General features: G+C 40.9%; 1 protein-coding gene across 2 annotated transcripts in view; it reads right to left on the reverse strand.

Annotated features, from left to right (window-relative positions):
• Nucleotides 1-4,172: 4,172 nt before the first annotated feature.
• NRIP3 (nuclear receptor interacting protein 3) overlaps nt 4,173-19,601 on the reverse strand; it is a 33,512-nt gene continuing 18,083 nt past the window's right edge. Inside the window, exons 2-7 of one of the 2 annotated variants that reach the window (XM_063438439.1) lie at nt 11,263-11,439; nt 10,387-10,469; nt 8,721-8,860; nt 8,278-8,330; nt 7,614-7,711; nt 4,173-6,850 (exon numbers count right to left, since the gene is read on the reverse strand). In XM_063438439.1, the coding sequence (XP_063294509.1) occupies nt 6,835-6,850; nt 7,614-7,711; nt 8,278-8,330; nt 8,721-8,860; nt 10,387-10,469; nt 11,263-11,439 (567 nt within the window). In that variant the 3' untranslated portion in view covers nt 4,173-6,834. Of the gene's footprint in view, nt 6,851-7,589; nt 7,712-8,277; nt 8,331-8,720; nt 8,861-10,386; nt 10,470-11,262; nt 11,440-19,601 lie in introns of both variants that reach the window. The other variant, XM_063438440.1, reaches the window with a different exon arrangement.

The raw sequence follows: 19,601 nt of genomic DNA on the forward strand, positions 1-19,601 counted from the left end.
CTTCTCGCCGCGCGCGGTCCTGCTCCTGCGCGAGACGCGCGCGGCTCATCCAACGACGAGATCAGTCAGGCGGGCAGTGACCGCGAGAAGCGGTCACGTGTCCCGCCTGACACTAAGAGCACGCCGCGCGTCTCGGGCGCGCTCTTAAAGGGACAGTGGGAGACAAAATTAGAATCAGTCTCCCATTCGCCCCTGTCATGCCACGTTCCCCATACACTCACGTTTTGGGGGCGTGGATATGACAGGGGCCAATCAAAGTGAACATTAGGGTATTTATACTCACCTGTTTCCTTTGCACCTTGCCCTATCGTGGTTTCTGTTCAGTTCCCTTTAGTGCTTGTATCGTTCAGTTGGTTTTTTGGTGCTTGACCTTGGCTTTGTTCCTGACTCCGCTTTCTCTTTATCCTTGCTTGTTTATCCGCCGGTTTGTCTTCCTGTGTACCAGTTCTTGGCTTGTTCTACTTTACGCTGTCTCTCCGTCCCCTTGACATCGGCTTGTTCTGGATTCTGTCTTTTCTTGTTCTCGTCTAAGTCCGGCCATTCTATGGTCCGGTAAGACGTATCCTGGTTTCTTGTCTCTTGACTATCTGGACTATTCCTGTGTGTTGGGGTATATTACCGTGACAATTATCTCATCAAACTCTTGATAATCTGTATATTATCTCATCAAACTCTCAATAATCTGTATATTATCTCATCAAACTCTCGATAATGTGTATATTATTTCATCAAACTCTCGATAATCTGTATATTATCTCATCAAACTCTTGATAATCTGTATATTATCTCATCAAACTCTCAATAATCTGTATATTATCTCATCAAACTCTCGATAATGTGTATATTATCTCATCAAACTCTTGATAATCTGTATATTATCGCATCAAACTCTCGATAATGTGTATATTATCTCATCAAACTCTCAATAATCTGCATATTATCTCATCAAACTCTCGATAATCTGTATATTATCTCATCAAACTCTCAATCTGTATATTATCTCATCAAACGCTCGATAATGTGTATATTATCTCATCAAACTCTTGATATTCTGTATATTATCTCATCAAACTCTCGATAATGTGTATATTATCTCATCAAACTCTTGATAATCTGTATATTATCTCATCAAACTCTTGATAATCTGTATATTATCTCATCAAACTCTTGATAATCTGTATATTATCTCATCAAACTCTCAATAATCTGCATATTATCTCATCAAATTCTCAATAATCTGTATATTATCTCATCAAACTCTCAATAATCTGTATATTATCTCATCAAATTCTCAATAATCTGTATATTATCTCATCAAACGCTTGATAATCTGCATATTATCTCATCAAACTCTCGATAATCTGTATATTATCTCATCACACTCTCAATAATCTGTATATTATCTCATCAAACTCTCGATAATCTGTATATTATCTCATCAAACTCTCGATAATCTGTATATTATCTCATCAAACTCTCAATAATCTGCATATTATCTCATCAAACTCTCAATAATCTGTATATTATCTCATCAAACTCTCAATAATCTGTATATATCTCATCAAACTCAATAATCTGTATAGTATCTCATCAAACTCTCAATAATCTGTATATTATCTCATCAAACTCTCGATAATCTGTATATTATCTCATCAAACTCTCAATAATCTGTATATTATCTCATCAAACTCTCGATAATCTGTATATTATCTCATCAAACGCTTGATAATCTGTATATTATCTCATCAAACTCTCGATAATCTGCATATTATCTCATCAAACTCTCAATAATCTGTATATTATCTCATCAAACTCTCAATAATCTGTATATTATCTCATCAAACTCTCAATAATCTGTATATTATCTCATCAAACTCTCAATAATCTGTATAGTATCTCAAACTCTCAATAATCTGTATATTATCTCATCAAACTCTCAATAATCTGTATATTATCTTATCAAACTCTCAATAATCTGCATATTATCTCATCAAACTCTCGATAATCTGTATATTATCTCATCAAACTCTCGATAATCTGCATATTATCTCATCAAACTCTCGATAATCTGCATATTATCTCATCAAACTCTCAATCTGCATATTATCTCATCAAACTCTCGATAATCTGTATATTATCTCATCAAACTCTCAATAACTACATACTATCATATTACCTGTACGCGTTATGTTTGATTTCCCAAGCAATGTCGCTGTTCTTATTACTGTCCTAGTGATTTGATCTTTCCTGGTTCACACGATGTGATATCCAATTTGGAGGTGAGGTGACGACTGCAGAAATCCCAGCGCGCTGCGTTTATTGTGTGAATGAGCCGTATCTCTGCCATTTCAATGGTGGCTCTGACTGATCTACGTGGGGACCAGTGATATATACCTTCTATCTTATCGTTTTCATTTTAATCTTGATAATTAACCTCTTACATTAAACGTTTCTATGTATGAAATAAGGCACAGATATAGATAGTAAAGGCCTATCAGCATGTTTATTGACAAAGATGGGAATTCTAACGAAACTGGAGAATTAACAAAGCTGGGATTTTTTTTTGGACAAGTTTGGCCACTTTGGTGACCTGAAGTGGTGACGGTGCTTGGAGTCTGTATGTGCAGTGTTTCAGTTTGAGATATAGCACATTGCTGGCAAAGTTGTAACTCCAGGAGAGTTCTGATCTGGCTACTTTGAATTCTGGGCATATTGGGCATCTGTTGTCAGCACACAGAGCATTCTGGAGAGACAGATGACCAATGATGCTTCTCTCCATGTCGCTCAGCCCATCCACGGGACATCCCGCCCCCTTCATTGAGGAGGTGTTATGTAATCAGAGTAGGAGGAGGTATGGTTTTGCTATATATATATATATATATATATATATATTTTCACACATTATTTATTTTTTTGGGAGGAAACAATTAACATTGGTTTTGGTTGGCGTAACGCTTTCATCTGATAACAAGAAATATTCTTATAACCTTAGTGGTAATCAGCTCACTTTAATTGTACGCTGTTTGCCGTTTTCCAAGTATTGCTCCTTATATTGTACAGAGCTGTGGAATATGTTGTCGAGTTATAATTCTGTGATAATAGATAGTCTCAGTCAGTGAGCGCTACACTGCTCTGACAGATACGATAATCAGTATAATCTTTACATGTAATTCCGCCCAGTTTTATAAGACCCTGAATGACGAGCCTTGAAAACATTACAGAATGTGCGTGTGTTTGGCACGTTCTCCGATTCTTTGTGTTCTCAGCTGATGTCTCATCTAGTCTTTGTCTCTCAGCACAGTCCGGAAGCCAAGGCTGAATACAATATGTGTTCCCCCCCACCCCCCAATCTTTGTTACTTTTACTTGGGGTTTATTCACTAAACAGTGAGTTGACAGGAACAGTTTGCCTGCTTGCAATACTTAATGCTGATTGCCTTACCGACTATAAGGACATGTGCTTTAAATCAGCTAGCATGGCTTATATTTTGCTGATTAGTTAATAAGCCCCTATGAGCTAAATAGAAGAAAGGCAACTACTTACAATCTTCCAATATCTGCTTTGCACATTTTTTTTTTTGATGACTTAATCTATATGTTCTTTGCAAAAAAAAAAAAATATTGTAGTACTCGGATTCTTAATGGGGAGTGTAGGAACCATAACCACTACTGCTTAGTGTAGTGACCTTGCTGCCAAGAGTCTATGGCTGCTCTCTGACATTTTGTTTTTGTCTCATTGTTTGTGAGAGGTTTGAAAAAACTTAATAGGGCTCCCCAGCACCCAGTGACTGTTCCTTCCTGAGCCGACTTAATCATGTGAAATTTACACATCTGCATTATCATATCAATTCCGTACATCTTGGATGGTAGCGACCGGCTGACTGCGCGGGGGGCACATTAACATTCTCATTGTATGCGAGCATCCTCATTTAAAATGAAAAGTCACAGTTGAAGAATATCACTAAGAAAGGGTATAGATGTTTAGGGGTGGGGTACCTTAATATATAATTAAGGGGGGCTTGTGTTTAAATGAGATGTTTGGTTGGGGGTGCCTTTACTTCCATGACTCTAACCCTGACACTCACACAGAGACAGACACCCATCCGAGCGCTCTCACACTGACACAAACACACGCAATAATAACACAGTAACATCATTGAACATGCAGCGCATTTTATTGTAAGATTTCACAGTAATAAATAGCAGTAATATTGGTACTTTTGCTAAACAGGCAGATTGTCAGCGCTTTGATGGCTAGAAGATAAAATGAACCTCTTTCATATCATAAGAAATTGTATTCGTACTGTGTGTCCACTAAGCAGTGAGTTGGGAGAATGTTGCAATAGTTACATCGGAAAAACAAATCCCTAATTCTGCCATTCTTCCAACTTCACTACAGTACCCTAGGCTATGCAAGTTACCCGCCAACTCATTTCAATCCGCCAATTAGTGAATAAGTCTCATTTTGTATTATGGCACTTGTTGTAGGAACTGTTAAAAAGGGATCGATCAGAGCGTAATTTCAATAGGGCGTCACAGTAATAAAGCTATAGTATAAGAATATCATCCTGAGTCTGTGCATCAAGGGATATTAGAATTAATGTCACAAAAAGATTTATGGCTTTTAACGGACAATCCTTTGCAGCCGTAAAGACGCCGGCTTATATGCCAGAGATAAGCAGTAACAGACAGCAGGACATGTCAATGAAGAGCAAACTCGAGTCTTTGGAGCAATTATCAAATGAAACCTTCTGCATGATGGAATTGTTAGATTGATCAATGAAATGTGGGTGATGGGACTTGTAGTCCAGAGACAAATGCCAAGCTATGAGGTGCCTAGGGAGTACAAACTAGCAGAGAGAAGTTGTGAGTGAAATGCTGTATGTTCCCGAAGTGGCAGCATTATATGTTTTTCTATCTAAGTGGTTGCACACACCATGGAAGTGAACTACATATGCCATAACTCACTGCTGGACATGTACAGCGTTCCCACTACAAACAATGGGAGCATCGGAATTGGCTGAGAAAGATTTAACTGACCCATTTAGTCATTCAGTGGAATTTCGACCAATTCGGTGTCTTTTGAAATTACAGAATTCCAAATCGAACTTCGACTACAATTCTTCACAACCAAAACTTTTTTTAAATCAGAACCGTACCGTTTGGGGAGAACCAAAAATTGTTCACAGTGCGCACATCTAGTAGGCTCTGTCACCTAACACCAACTTTTAATCACTCATTTACAGCTTGTGAGTTCTTTTTTTTGTTAAAAGGACACTATAGGCAACCTTTTCTCTTCATTTTAGGGCTTCCTCATCAGATTTTTTTTAAATGGACACTAGTCATCAAAACAACTGTAGCTTAATTAAGCAGTTTTGGTGTATAGAGCATGCTCCTGCTGTCTCACTGCTCAATTACCTGACATTTAGGAGTTAAATCACTTTGTTTATGCACCCTAATCACACCTCCCTGAATGTGACTTGCACAGCCTTCCTAAACACTTCCTGTAAAGAATCATCTAATGTTCATCTTTACTTTATTGCAAGTTCTGTTTAATTTAGATTTTCTTATCTTCTGCTCTGTTAATAGCTTGTTAGACCATACAAGAGCCTCCTGTATGTGATTAAAGTTTAATTTACAGAGCAGGAGATAAAGTATGTTAAGGTAAGTTACATGTGATTGAAAGTGAAACAGGTTTTTTTCATTCAGGCTGTGTCAGTCAGAGCCAGGGGAGGTGTGGCTAGGGCTGCATAAACAGAAACAAAAGTGATTTAACTCCTAAATGGCAGTGAATTGAGCAGTAAAACTTCAGAGGCATGATCTATACACACAAACTGTTTCATTAAGCTAAAGTTGTTTCGGTGACTATAGTGTCCCTTTAATACAAACATAATTTTTAAATTGAGTCAAACATTTTCTAAAATTAGAATTGTATCAATTTGTAAAAGCCTAAAATGCGTTGCACAAGTCTGGTTCAGATTATATTAGAGGGGTGGCTGTCCTGACAGGTAAAGGTATATGAGAGAGGGTATAACAGATTGATACAGGGTATAGCAAGCGTGTAGGACTAGAAAAAAAGGAGAGGGCCATGACTAATTATATTTAAATCTTCGTTTCAGCCCACGTTCTGTTACATACTGCATGTATTATGTCCTAATAAAATAGTTTTGCTTTTTTTATGAAAATGCATGTTATAAGTACAAAAATGGCGATCTATCAAGACAAGGGTCTCATTCACTAAACAGTGCGCAGCAGTGAGCTTGCAAAACGTACCCTAAATAGCTAACGGAAAAAAAATTACCTTGAAGCCAAGCTGGGGATTTTCATTGTATGTATGTTTTTTTTTTTTTTATATCTCAAACTGGTTGTCGCTTATCACTGTTTAGTGAATGATCCCCTTGGAGCCAGCATACCGACTTTATGGCACAGCAAATCCAAGCATGCAGAGGGAACTGAACTAAGAGAGATGTACAATGGGCAGAATATTTGTTTTTGTTTTTTCCTACAAAATACATATTAAAATAAACACATCTATTTAAAAAAAATCTCCATTCGAATGTGTACATTTGATACTTCAGTGATCAGATATGCGGCATTAATTAAAAGCACAAAAAAACATCCAGGATTAGCGACTTTGGGGACTCTGTCAGCTCTGGAATACGACTCCTGCCAGTGGCTGAGTGTGATGGGAGTTGTACCCTGAGCTGCAGGAGTTTTGTTTATGCCAGCTATAGGTTCTGGTTAATGATCCATCAGAGATGGGCAGATGGAGGAGGTATTTGTTCTGACTTGATAAGGTTGTAGCTCTCTCGATGGCGCCTTGTCATTACCTCAATCACGCATCTGATGAGCTAAAACATAGACGGAATCATTAATAGACCTTAATCCACCCTCAAATATTATTACCCCCCTCTACTGCCATTCCCACTTTATCTGACACCAAGGGTTAAACATCCCTCTTAAAAAAAAGCTATATTAGTTCGCATTATCACACAATCAAGTTATTAAGAGAAACGTGCATGAAATATTTTATTTCTAAAAAACACGCAGTTAATGAGAAAAAAATGTAATTAAACTATACTTTTCAGGGGATGTTTAGAAACAATCAGACGGTAGGCAGCAGAATTTCCCAGCTCCCCTAATTAGCATAGAGTGCCAATGATAATGCATGCAAATGAAGTAGTGACATCACAGGGGAAACCAGGTTTATCTGCTAGAAAGTGAATTGTGGTGAATTGACTGCTATTAGGCCACAAAGCTGAGTAAGAGAAAATAGTTCCAACACAAGTTTTATGTGTGTGTGATTTTAGTCAGTTTTACTGGTTTAAAAAAAATTATATATATATATATATATATATATATATATAGCTGAACATTAATTTCAAAGATAGAGAGCCAACAAAACATTCTCGTTGGGTTTTATGTGTAAACGATCCCTTTCCACTTATAATATCCAGATGAATAATCAGAGGGATTAGCCGGGATGCCGGGAGAGGTTTTGTTTTAATATTTTTTTAACACCACGGTTTGACCTAATTTTTTTCCCACACAACCCATTGTTAATGAATAAGCTCCACTGCGTAACATTACTTGGAGTAACGTAGGTGTGCTCACCGCTCTTCTTTCACATCGTTGGTCTGGGGGATGAAAGGAAGGAACCCCCGCTCTGGGCTCCCAAATTCCAGCTGGTTCTTCTCCAGGTTAATTAAACACTACGGCAGATAGAGGGGTACAGGGTGGTAAACAAGGCACGTGTTTAAGACCTTAAACAAGCAGTAAAAGAATTCACCCGTATGTACTACCCTGCTTCCACATAACAGTAAAATCCCAACTAAAGTCTGCAATCTTTTATCCCACAGGCAGTTCCCTGGCATTAGGAGTGGTCTCTAAGCATTGCATATAGTCTCCCCCCAAAATATCTTGCACATTGACCAATCATTATCTGTTTTGGTTAGCCATGGTGGATCTTGGCCAGCGCTAAGCCTGGGCGCAGCTGGGAGCTGGAATTAATGGCTGCATGATTGGTGAGGAGAGAAGACTGGTTTATCTTGCCCCCCTGCCCAAATGATGCCACACTGTACAATTAAGGATTAAGGATCCTATAGTGGCCAGGTTCACTATTTTGGTCCAGTCTGGCCATATCCTCCCCTGCCTCAATAATAATTGTAAGCCTTGGTCTACATAATTTTAAAGTTCTCTAAATGAGTGTTGTGGCCATTGGTGATGAATACAGACCGAATTCTGAATTTAGAAGGGACAGCAATAAATGGGCACTTACCTTTATAGACCTTAATGTCTGGAGCCCAATGGAGAACAGCTTCTCGTTGTCATCTAGAACAGAAAGATTTTAATATTACATTTAGTTAGGATTGAACAATATGCTTGTTGAATAACACTGCTACTTTGTTTTAAGACTGTGTAGAAAATGGCCGAGAAATGTTGTTTGATTTAATGAAGTTTCTTTTGTGCTTCGTTACTGACCGATTGAATGTCTGTTGTTAATAATGGAGATGGCTGAGGATACTGTGATTAGTAGTATGCCAAATCTGGAGTGCCAGAGATTGTATGTATCCTAGGGTCAGATTACTGGAAAACGTAGCACTTTTTAAAGGACTTTTCAAATCATGCGCTACTAGTCTGAAAAGCTCCCCTGGCCAAGTCACATGCCTTTGAGGGCCTGTCTAACAGTCATGTTTGTGATCACCCAAACTGGAAACGTACCTATTACCACCGCCGCACAGTTTATTGTTGCAGTGCTCAGTGTCACAGCCAAATGTTCGATTTTCCCAATGGGTCTGACATTGTACGGCAAAGAAATACCCTCGTCCTCTTTCCTGTAGGATCTGAAATGTTCCTTTAACCTACATCCAGAGAAAACGTCAATATATTACATATTCTCTGACACCATCTTCTTCCCATGATGCTCTGGGTGGGCATAGGCTTACTGAGTGCTGTATGCTTACTGTAATACCTTACTTTCACTTACCTGTTGAGTAGTGCAAAGAAACACACGCAAGTTATAGTTCCTCCTTAAAGTAGTATGCAGATAATGTATGTAAAAGCTGCAATTAATATGCAAATAAATAATAAAGCAAGTGTGTCCCTCTCTCACAGGTATTCGCTCTGCAGTGGGAGGAATAGTGATCATGTGATTGATAATGTATGATGTCACTCATATGTTTTCTGAGCTCTCCAGCATTTTATATTTCCGAATCCTTTCCTAAAGAGCTAGCAATCATTTTTTTTAGTATGCCCTCCCCAGCACTCACTCCACAGGGCATAATGAGCAGGACAGCTCTCAGTACACGAGGAACATTAGATGTCTAAGAGAAGGACCCAATTCTAACTCTAAAGCAATAAACAGGGACTTGTTTGCAGTTTAGAGAATAACCCTCTGCAGATGTTTCTGAGATTCATTTAACCCATTTACCCTTCAAGTCACTTTTAAGTTCTTCTTAGTTAATTTATTGAGCGGTGCAGGGACAGCGGAGTAATAAGGACATTCATCATTCGACCCGTCTTTGCTAAACACAGTATCTGTTAACAGCATCAGATCATGTCTGTTTCATTAAACACAGAACAGTCGGCACGACACACACTGTATAAAATGCAATTACAGGATCTGAAAGTGTCAAATAGGGTGTTATCCAGGCAAAATGTGTCTGCGGCGTAATGAAACATTCCAATGAATAATATTATATAGCACAGATATCTTCATCTTATTTTATTCTGAATTTCATATTTAAAGCGGTACTGTCATCAGACAGTCTTTGTACTATTAAATCGAACATTAAAAGCATCCTATAAATTGGCCAGATTTTAGTTCTGTCCAGCTGTTATGATGACTGAATACAGGATTACCAGCTGATTTTGGCCTGGATTTTATATTTTTAGATAACCTTTTCAAAATGATTTAAAATATTTGGATAAACTTTTAATATGATTTAATATTTTGAAAAAATAGTTTAATATTTTGATTCTTGCTGATTTGGATGAATTATAAAACTGATTTGGACGAATCAGTCGACTACAGAGTGAAGTGTAGTCAATAAACCCATTTGACCTCAAGGAAATTCACACTTTAGTGAATGTATCCAGTATGGGCTTTATTTTCCAAACTGCAGCAAACTGAAAACTGAATATTATTATTATTATTTTATTATTCATATAGCGCCAGCAAATTCCGTAGCGCTGTACAGTGGGTATCAAAGTTTTAAGCAAAAATATCAAATTTGGAAAAAAAAAATTACAACTTGTCTACAGCCTCAACCTGGCTGATTTTTGCCAACATTTCACAATTTAGTTTCTAATCCACTAAAAGTAGAAACTCACTGTTTAGTGAATAAAGCACAGTGCGATTTAACTGGACGGTCAGGAAGTCACTTACCCCAGTCTGTCCAGGCACGCAGATGAGATGAGGTTGTATTGACACGATGTATCTATCAAGGTCTTTATAGTTATTCCAGCGGACTAGATAAAACAGAATCGTGGAATGTTTAGTCTGCTGAGCGAGAATCCTAGACCACGAGTACACAGTGCTTATAGGATTTTATTCATGTGCGAGCCAGGTATACCAGCCTGGGAGCCTGTTCAGTATCATTATTAGCTTATCATGTAAACAGCCAGACGGATTCCCTGTGTTGGCGCAGACTGAGCTGGAAAACATGGAATTGCTAAAACAGGAATATTTCTACTCCAGTTTAACCACCGTAAAATATTTTCCATTCTGTATTGCCTGTGAACCCCTGCTGTATACACCAATTCTAGTTATCCCAGAGTTTCACAAGCCCTACAAGCACTGCATCCAAAATCTACTAATGTACCACATATACTTGCCATACCACGGGGTGTCAAGCTTTCAAATCTATAAAAGGGCTGGGAATAATGAGAGCTGTAATCCAACAATGCCACCCCCACCCCTCCAAAATCAGCATTTTAAAACCTAAAATATGAAATTCACTTTGAATTCACTTTGATTCAAAATAATTCCAATACAACCGAGATCATTCACTAAAATTGGAGAGAAATGGAAACTTTAGTTCAAAACAGATGGAAAAATGAATGCATTGGAAATTTTTCCTTATCACCTTTTTTGGCCTCAGTTTTGCACATGGTCAGGACGTGTGTTATATGACCTGTCCGTAGAAAGAAAATCCAACATTAAAATTTCTAACCTTAATTTGTAGACAGATGGAATGGGAAGCCGAGTTACAGGATTATAACATTATGGGATATTCAATATAAATTAGGAATAATGTCCCACCTGGCACCAGACAAAAATCAGTTCCTCCTCCTCCTCCACTTTACGTTCGCATTTCGTGTGGTTGAACTTGTTGCTATGAGTTGAGAGCTCGCTTTTCGAAGTCCAAGATGTGCTGTTAGTTCGGATTTTGGACAAATTGGTCTCCAGCAGCCGTCTCTGCAAAATGTTATGTGGTTGCTGAAAAAAAACAAAAACTATGAATTTCATGCAAATATCAGGAAGTAACTCTTAATGAACGATAGGTAAAGATAGAGTGGGGTTCTGGATAAAGATCTATTATGGAGCAAAGTGATAAAAGTGCATCAGTCACCGTGGAAACCAACTCTGCTCTGGCTGATGGCGCCACTTTTTGCCGAGTGCCCATGATAAATCTCTACTCTCCTCTTAATTTTTAAACACACAAAATCCTACATGGTACAATCTGAACTACTGCATAACATATGAAAGAATTGCGTTGGTTTCAGCTTCTGTTTTTAATTCCTTTACCAAAAAACAGAAAGAAAACTCTAACACTAAACACAAAAATCTAGCACTAAAGTTCAAATAATGGTTAACCCCTTCTACAGCGCTACGGGATTTGCTGGCGCTATATAAATAATAAAATAATAAAACAAGAACCGAGTATTCTGTTTTTATTTCCATGTCTTTGCTAAAGATGTAACTGTGACAAACTGCCTTTTGTCACTGGGTTTTTATATAACAAACTGCCCTTTCCCCCTGGCTTTTGGAGAAGCCTGATTGCCAGCCTCCTGCCCTGCGACTATGGCCCCTGGGAGATTGTGTCCTCTAAAAATATTATTTGGGCGTATGGGATTTTGAAACACTTTTTCTGCCCCTTTGATTGCATGGGAAAATGTGCCTTTTCCTGTCCCATTGTTCTCCAGCAGGGCGTTGTCCCAGGGACACCACCAGACCAGTTTAAACTGGCTGCTTTGTCCCTCCTCTATCTCTCATCAGCCCTTGCTAAATTTAAACCCCATGGCGATTTGACTGTGTTCATGGGATCTGAGCGCTGTTCGGATATATTGAGCGCTCAGATCCAAGCTATCTGAGGATATGTGGGTGAATGTGGGGGTTCTGTTCAGTATGATAGGAGTTATGTATTTTATGTGTATTTTTGCTGTTGTTGTGAATAGAGATATTTTCTGTATGCTGGAGATAATTGGCTTACCACACCCAAGCCACGCTTGCAGTCGGTCAAATAGGACTTCCATCTATCTTTTGAACCACTGGACCAATCTGTATGATTTTGTATTTGGAGTATACTGATTCTGAAAATGTAAATGTGATGTATAAATGTGATGTATACTTTTAAAGTTATGAATATTGTGTAAAACGGTGTATTTTCATGCCTGTGATAATTACGTTAGCCCATTGTGTTCAGTAATTATATGACTGGGATGTCTGACTGTATTGTATTGTGTTTGATTGGCTGTTCCACAAGACCATGTGGGTGGGAACTGTGTGTAACAACTTGCATAAAAGAAAGTCCTTTGCTGCCATTAAAACAGATCTTCTTGACCCTCAACACGTAGTCTTGTCTCGTGATTGGAGGGAACTGCTATAATCACACTGGGGATTGCTATGCTCTGCATACTCCCTTGAGCTTTAAATCACCTAGCTCTTCTAAGAGCTGTTCCTGTTACACTCTCCTGGAGGAGAGGTCTTCCCCACACAGTCCTGGATGCTGGAGGTTCATACAGGGTGGAAGGAAGAGGTCTTTACCACATGGTCCTGGAGGACAGAAGCTGATCCAGGGTGGAAGGAAGACGTCGAGACTCCAGTTAAGCTACAGCGGTTTTGGAGTCTGCGGTGGTTGTGATGTCCGGTGCGGTGCTTGTGGTCCTCGGCGCAAGCTAGGAAGCATCCATCAACGGAAGGTACTCGGTCGGAGTACGGGGAATTCCGTTACAGTAACGCTACTGAAAATGTCAGTTCCCTCCAGCTTTCAAACAGTGCAGGAAGTTCCAATGGGTCATACTATTACTACCCTCAGGGAGACGGAGGATTGGATGGATTCCAGCATTTCACCGCCAGGATTACATTAGCAGTACAGATATTGATAAAGATTGCTATATCAGTTTTAAATAACTTTATTTTAGAAATATATGATTTAATTGTATTTACTGTATGTAGACATTATACTCAAAAGCACACACTCTTTTTACATTTTGTTGTCATTTTTAGTAAGCTGCACTGCTAATAATGACTCCAGGGTCCTTACAAATATCTATAAGCAAGGTATTGACCATTTTTATTTATATATTTTTGTCACGCCTACTGTTTGCAAGGAACATTGCATTTTTGCTTTTATACTAACATTTTAGACACTGTGTGTAGCATTGCAAGATAAAGGACATTGCATACCGTCTAAAGCATTTAATTTTACAGACGTTTGTAAAGGATGAAAGCATAAGTGAAATGTTATTTTGTAATAAATTTACATGTTTTTATTTGTTAAGTTTGTCTGTAAAGCAATCTATACACAAAACTGCTGAGATATTAGATGTTTATAGAAACATAGAATGTGACGGCAGATAAGAACCATTCGGCCTATCTAGTCTGCCCAATTTTCTAAATACTTTCATTAGTCCCTGGCCTTATCTTATAGTAAGGATAGCCTTATGCCTATCCCATGCATGCCTATCCCATTACTGTGTTAACCTCTGCCACTTCAGCTGGAAGGCTATTCCATGCATTCACTACCCTCTCAGTAAAGTAATACTTCCTGGTATTATTTTTAAACCTTTGTCCCTCTAATTTAAGACTATGTCCTCTTGTTGTGGTAGTTTTTCTTCTTTTAAATATAGTCTCCTCCTTTACTGTGTTGATTCCCTTTATGTATTTCAATGTTTCTCTCATATCCCCCCTGTCTCGTCTTTCCTCCAAGCTATACATGTTAAGATCCTTTAACCTTTCCTGGTAAGTTTTATCCTGCAATCCATGAACCAGTTTAGTAGCCCTTCTCTGAACTCTCTCTAAGGTATCAATATCCTTCTGGTGATACGGTCTCCAGTACTGCGTACAATACTCCAAGTGAGGTCTCACCAGCGTTCTGTACAATGGCAGGAGCACTTCCCTCTTTCTACTGCTAATACCTCTCCCTATACAACCAAGCATTCTACTAGCATTTCCTGCTGCTCTATATTTGCTAGCTATACCTCCAAATAAATGTTGTGATAATATATTTTGTCAATGTAAAAGTGTTTGGTAATGAAGGGATTAAATGAGGTGACTTAGTATTAATGCAATACAATTAAAGCTGTATAAAGTAACTATCCAGTAAAATGAACATTTACTAGAACTGGAAAAAAAGTTTTTTTGTAAACATATTTCATTCAGCCAATTTCACTAAAAGAGCAGAATCAAAGAAAATATAATTGTATTATGGCCGCCGGCGGGGGAGATTGACTAGAGAGGACCTGGAGGAGGTTTATCTTGACGCTTCATTGGGTTCCTCGCGCGATATCCGGGTGTCGCAAGAGTGAACTCTAGCCCCACAGGCTAGAGTTCGCTCACCACTAGGACTACCACGGATGCATGGCAGCACGGCCCCCCTCCCAGGCTACAGGTAAGAAGGGAGGGGGGATACAATGCCTTTTTTTGTTTGTTTTGTTTTTATTATAAAAAATAAATAAATACATAAATCTTGGCATTAAACTGCCTCCACACAATCCTTCCAAACACACACATCACCCTCCCACAGCACCCTAACACACACACACACCACCCTCCCACAGCACCCTAACACACACACACACACACACAATCACCCTCACACAGAACTTCCCGTCAGTCCAGCCAGGTACAGGAAACTGTAGCTCCTGTACCGCGGTCCGCTCTGCTCGGCCACGCTACAAGAAAGGTAGGGGACACACCGGGGACAAAGGGGGGAGATAGAGGGGCACTAAGGGGGGAGGGAGGGAGACTATGGGAGGGGGGGGGAAGGAAAACTATGTGGGGGGGAGGAACACTATGGGAGGGGGGAAATAACACTATGGGACAGGGGAGGGGGGAAAGAATGCTATGGGACAAGGGAGGGGGGAAGAACACTAGAAAAGAGGGAGGGTTGAAGAACATCAGGGGGGGAGAGAGGGACATTAAGGGGGGACACTAAGGTACAGGGGAGGGGAGGGAAAATGAACACTGGGTAGTGGGGGGACCACTAAAGAGAAGGGAGAGGAACACTAAGATGGGGGTGGGAGGAACATTAAGGGGAATGGGAAGCATAAAAAGACTGGTAAAGGGAGGGAAAAGGAACACTAAGAGACAGAGGAGGGAGGGGAGAGTTAAACTAAGGGACAGGGGAGGGAGGGGAGAGGAACACTAAGGGACAGGGGAGGGAGGGGAGAGGAACACTAAGGAACATGGAGGAAGGGGAGAAGAACACTAAGGGACATGGGAGGGAGGGGAGAGGAACACTAAGGGACATGGAGGAAAAGGAGAAGAACACTAAGGGACATGGGAGGGAGGGGAGAGGAACACTAAGGGACATGGAGAGGATAGGACCATTAAGGGATGGGGAAGGGAGAGGAACACAAATGGACGTGGAGGGGAGGAGAGAGGAAAACTAAGGGACATGAAGGGGAGAGTGGCACGGCCTGAGTGGGGAGAAAGAAACACAGATGGGCCTCGGGGTGAGAAAGACCACAGAGGTGCCTGTGAATAAAATACAAAGGGACTGGGAGTGAAAGAGACACAGAGGGGCTGGAGAAGAGGAACAAAAGACACAGAGGGGCTGGGGGGAGATAGAAATACACAAAGGAGTTGGTAAGAGTAAAAGAAAGGGTCTGGGAGAGAAGGAGAGACAGAGGCTGGGGGGGAGTAAGAAACACAAAGAGGGTTAGTAAGAGATACACAAGGGAGGTGTAAGACACACAATGGAGACAAAATAGGTGGTAAGACATTTAATTTTTTTATATATTCTTTATTTTTCGTGCTGAGCAGATTCAAAAAGACATGTGTGGCTTGCGCAGAAGCCTGTTTTGTATTTAAGCGGTAGGTATGATTGCACGCATCATAGCGATGTTGGTGCCTTTTTTGGTTCCGTAGCCTGTGGCCTGCGCAGAGGCCTATTAAGGTGTCGTTTGCTACAGTGTCTGTCAGCGTTTTCCTTTTGACTCTTTTTACATATGTTGTAACAGTTCAATACATATTAAACCATATGAAAATTAACTTAAATAAAACGAAATAGTTCCATTACACGAGTGAGATTTCGCCGTCCCTGATCTGTCATTTCTATTTGTTTTAGATGTCGTATTGTTCCCATGTGGCCCAGACTTTCCGGAATGTGTTGGTGGTATTTCTCACCTGAGCTGTCATCTTATCCATTAGGTAGTTGTCCCTAATTTTTGCTTTGACCAGGGTGAGTGGGGGTGTGTCTGGGTTTATCCAATGTTGCGCTATCGCTCTTCGAGCAGCTAGGTAGAGCATATTTAGAAGTTTTTGGTCATGTTTGTGGAGCCCCTCTGTGGGTCTCGAGAGGAGGCAGGCCCATGGGTCTAGCGTCAGTCGTCGTTCTAAAATTTGTGAGCATAAGTCTACTATCTTTCCCCAGTATTCCTGTATCTTTGGGCATTGCCACCACATATGGATGTATGTGCCCTTCTCTCCGCACAGTCGCCAGCATGTGTCTGTAGGGCTCAGTTTCATATGATATTGTTTCACTGGGGTGGTATGCCACCGTAACATTATTTTGTAAGCTTGTTCTTGTAGTGTTGTGCAGATGGACACCTTTGCGTTTGCCTCCCATATGTCCTGCCAGTCTGTTCCCTCCAATGTTTCCCCCAAGTCCTCCTCCCATCTATCCGTGTAGGTTTGCGCACCCCATATTCCTGATGTCGTGCATATGTGGCTATATAGCCGCGAGATTAGTTTCTCTGGCATTTTTTCTTTTAGACATATTTGTTCGAAAAAGGTTAGGGGTTTCGCCGCGGCTGTTTTAACCTCTTGCGTTTGTGCGAAATCTCGCAGCTGTATGTACCTAAAGAAGTCGCGGGTTTGTAGCGGGGCGAGGGATTGTAAGTGCTCATATGAGACTATGCGGTCGTCCGCGTAAAGGTGAGTATATCTCTGTAAGCCCGTTGCTTCTATTCCTTTGAAGTCTTGTGCCCTTATCCCTGGGGGGAATGCCCTATTGCGCAGCACGGGTGTCATTGGTGAGGGGATATCCGCTATTTTGTATTTTTGTGTGAATCGGTCCCATATGCTAATGGAGTTTAGAATGGCCGGACACCTGGTCCTTAGGAGCGCTCTGTGTTCCCTTGGCGTCCAAATGTGAAACTGTGGTAGGTCCGCACCTGTCATCAGTGCTTCAATGTCCACCCATCTACGTTGGTCTATGGGGCAGTGCCAATATGCTATTTGGGCTATCTGTGCCGCTACATAGTAGTGGTGGAGGTGTGGCAGGCCCAGCCCCCCCCCTCCATTTTGGGTTGTACATTGTGGCTCTGGCTATCCTAGGTCTTTTCCGCTGCCATATGAACCCGTCTGCTGCCCTCTGTATGTCCTTTAAGTCATTTTTGGTTACGTTAATTGGGAGCGCTTGAAACAGGAACATTAGTCTGGGTAAGATATTCATTTTTATTGAATGTAGGCGGCCTAGCCAGGATATGGGTTTTTCCGTCCAATTTTCCAGGTCGGATTTTATTTTTGAGAATAGGGGCGTATAGTTTAGTTTAAATAATGTGTTGGTGTCTGCCGTTAACTTCACTCCTAGGTACGTGAGAGCTTCCGTGTTAATTTTGATTTTGTGTATGTGTCTAATCAGTTGTATGTCTTGGTCGGCTATGTGAAAAGGCAGTGCTACGGATTTGGTGAGGTTGATCTTGTAGCCGGACACGTCCCCGTATGTTTGTAGTAGTCCCGCCAGGTGAGTCAGTGAGTGGCTTGGGTTCGTAAGTGTGAGGAGTACGTCGTCTGCGTACGCTGCTATCTTAAATTGTTCGTTCCCAAGTTGTACCCCTGTAATATTTGGGTCGTTTCGGACTGCGTGTAGGAATGGCTCTAGGACAAGAGCGAATAACATTGGGGATAATGGACATGCCTGCCTTGTTCCGTTTCCTACGTCAAAGGGTATCCTAGGTGCTCCTGCCACTATGGTTTGTGCCCGTGTGTTTGTGTATAGTGCTCGTATTGCTGTGATGAAGGGGTCAGGGAAGCCTAGTGTGTGGAGCAGTTGCAGCATGAAGGGCCATTGCACTCTATCAAAGGCCTTCTCTGCGTCCAGCGAGAGGGCCAGTGATGGTGCTCGTGTGTCTGCCATGTGCCACAGCAGGTCTACCTCCCGGCGGGTGTTTTCGTACAGCTGGCGTCCCGGTATGAAGCCTACCTGATCCGGGTGAATTAACTTGAGTAGTAATGGAGCCATTCTGTGTGCCAGGATTTTAGCAAAAATTTTTAGGTCCGAATTTATTAGGGAGATAGGCCTGTAATTTGTGGCTAAGGTCGCGTCCTTATCGGGTTTGGGTAGTAAAACTATGTTTGCTATGGCCATGTCCCGGTCCGGGGTGCCTCCCTGTAGGAAGTGGTTAAACAGTTTGGTGAGGTGTGGCAGTAACTCTGTGCTGCATTTTTTGTAATACGACATATCGTACCCATCTGGTCCTGGTGCCTTATTACTTTGAAGATTGGAGATTGCTGCCCCCACCTCTTCCTGTGTGATTGGTTCACTTAACTCGGTGGCGTCCCCTGTCGTTACTTTGGGTAAGCGTGTGTGTGCTAGGAATTCGGTGATGCGGCTTAGGTATTGGGCTTGTTCTTCCCCCTCTCTAGGCGTGTGGTTGTATAATGCCTTAAAGTATTCTGTAAACGTTTCGTTGATAGCTTTCGGTGTGTTGTCTATTTGGTTTGCTGAGTTGCGTATTTTGGTGATGTGTTTACGTTCCTGTCTGGGTCTAAGTGTGCGTGCTAGCATGGTGTCCATTTTATTCGCCTTTTCGTAGAATAGCCTTTTAGACCAGAGTACGGAGCGGGTTATTTCTGCTAGGGTTTGTTCCCTAATGAGATGTCTAATGTTTTGTAATTGGTTATATAAGGTGGCGGTGGGGTTTTGTTTGTGTTGTTGGGCGGTTTTCCTCAGTGTTGCCTGTAGCTCCAGTATGCGTTTTGTTTTTGCACGTTTTTTATGTGTAGCTGCTTGTATGAGGTGTCCCCTTAACACTGATTTGTGGGCTGCCCATAGTGTGGTCGGGTTTATGTCTTCTGTGTCATTAGCGTTAAAGTAGTCGGTGATTGTTTTTCTTGTTGCGTTGAGAATGTCTTCGTCGGCTAGTAAGCTAGTGTTGAGTTTCCACGTCCAGGTAGTGTGGTGTTGCAAGTTTCCTAGTGTGACTGTTATG

This window comes from Pelobates fuscus, chromosome 12, assembly GCF_036172605.1.
Source record: "Pelobates fuscus isolate aPelFus1 chromosome 12, aPelFus1.pri, whole genome shotgun sequence".
In the NCBI taxonomy this organism is placed as follows: domain Eukaryota; kingdom Metazoa; phylum Chordata; class Amphibia; order Anura; family Pelobatidae; genus Pelobates; species Pelobates fuscus.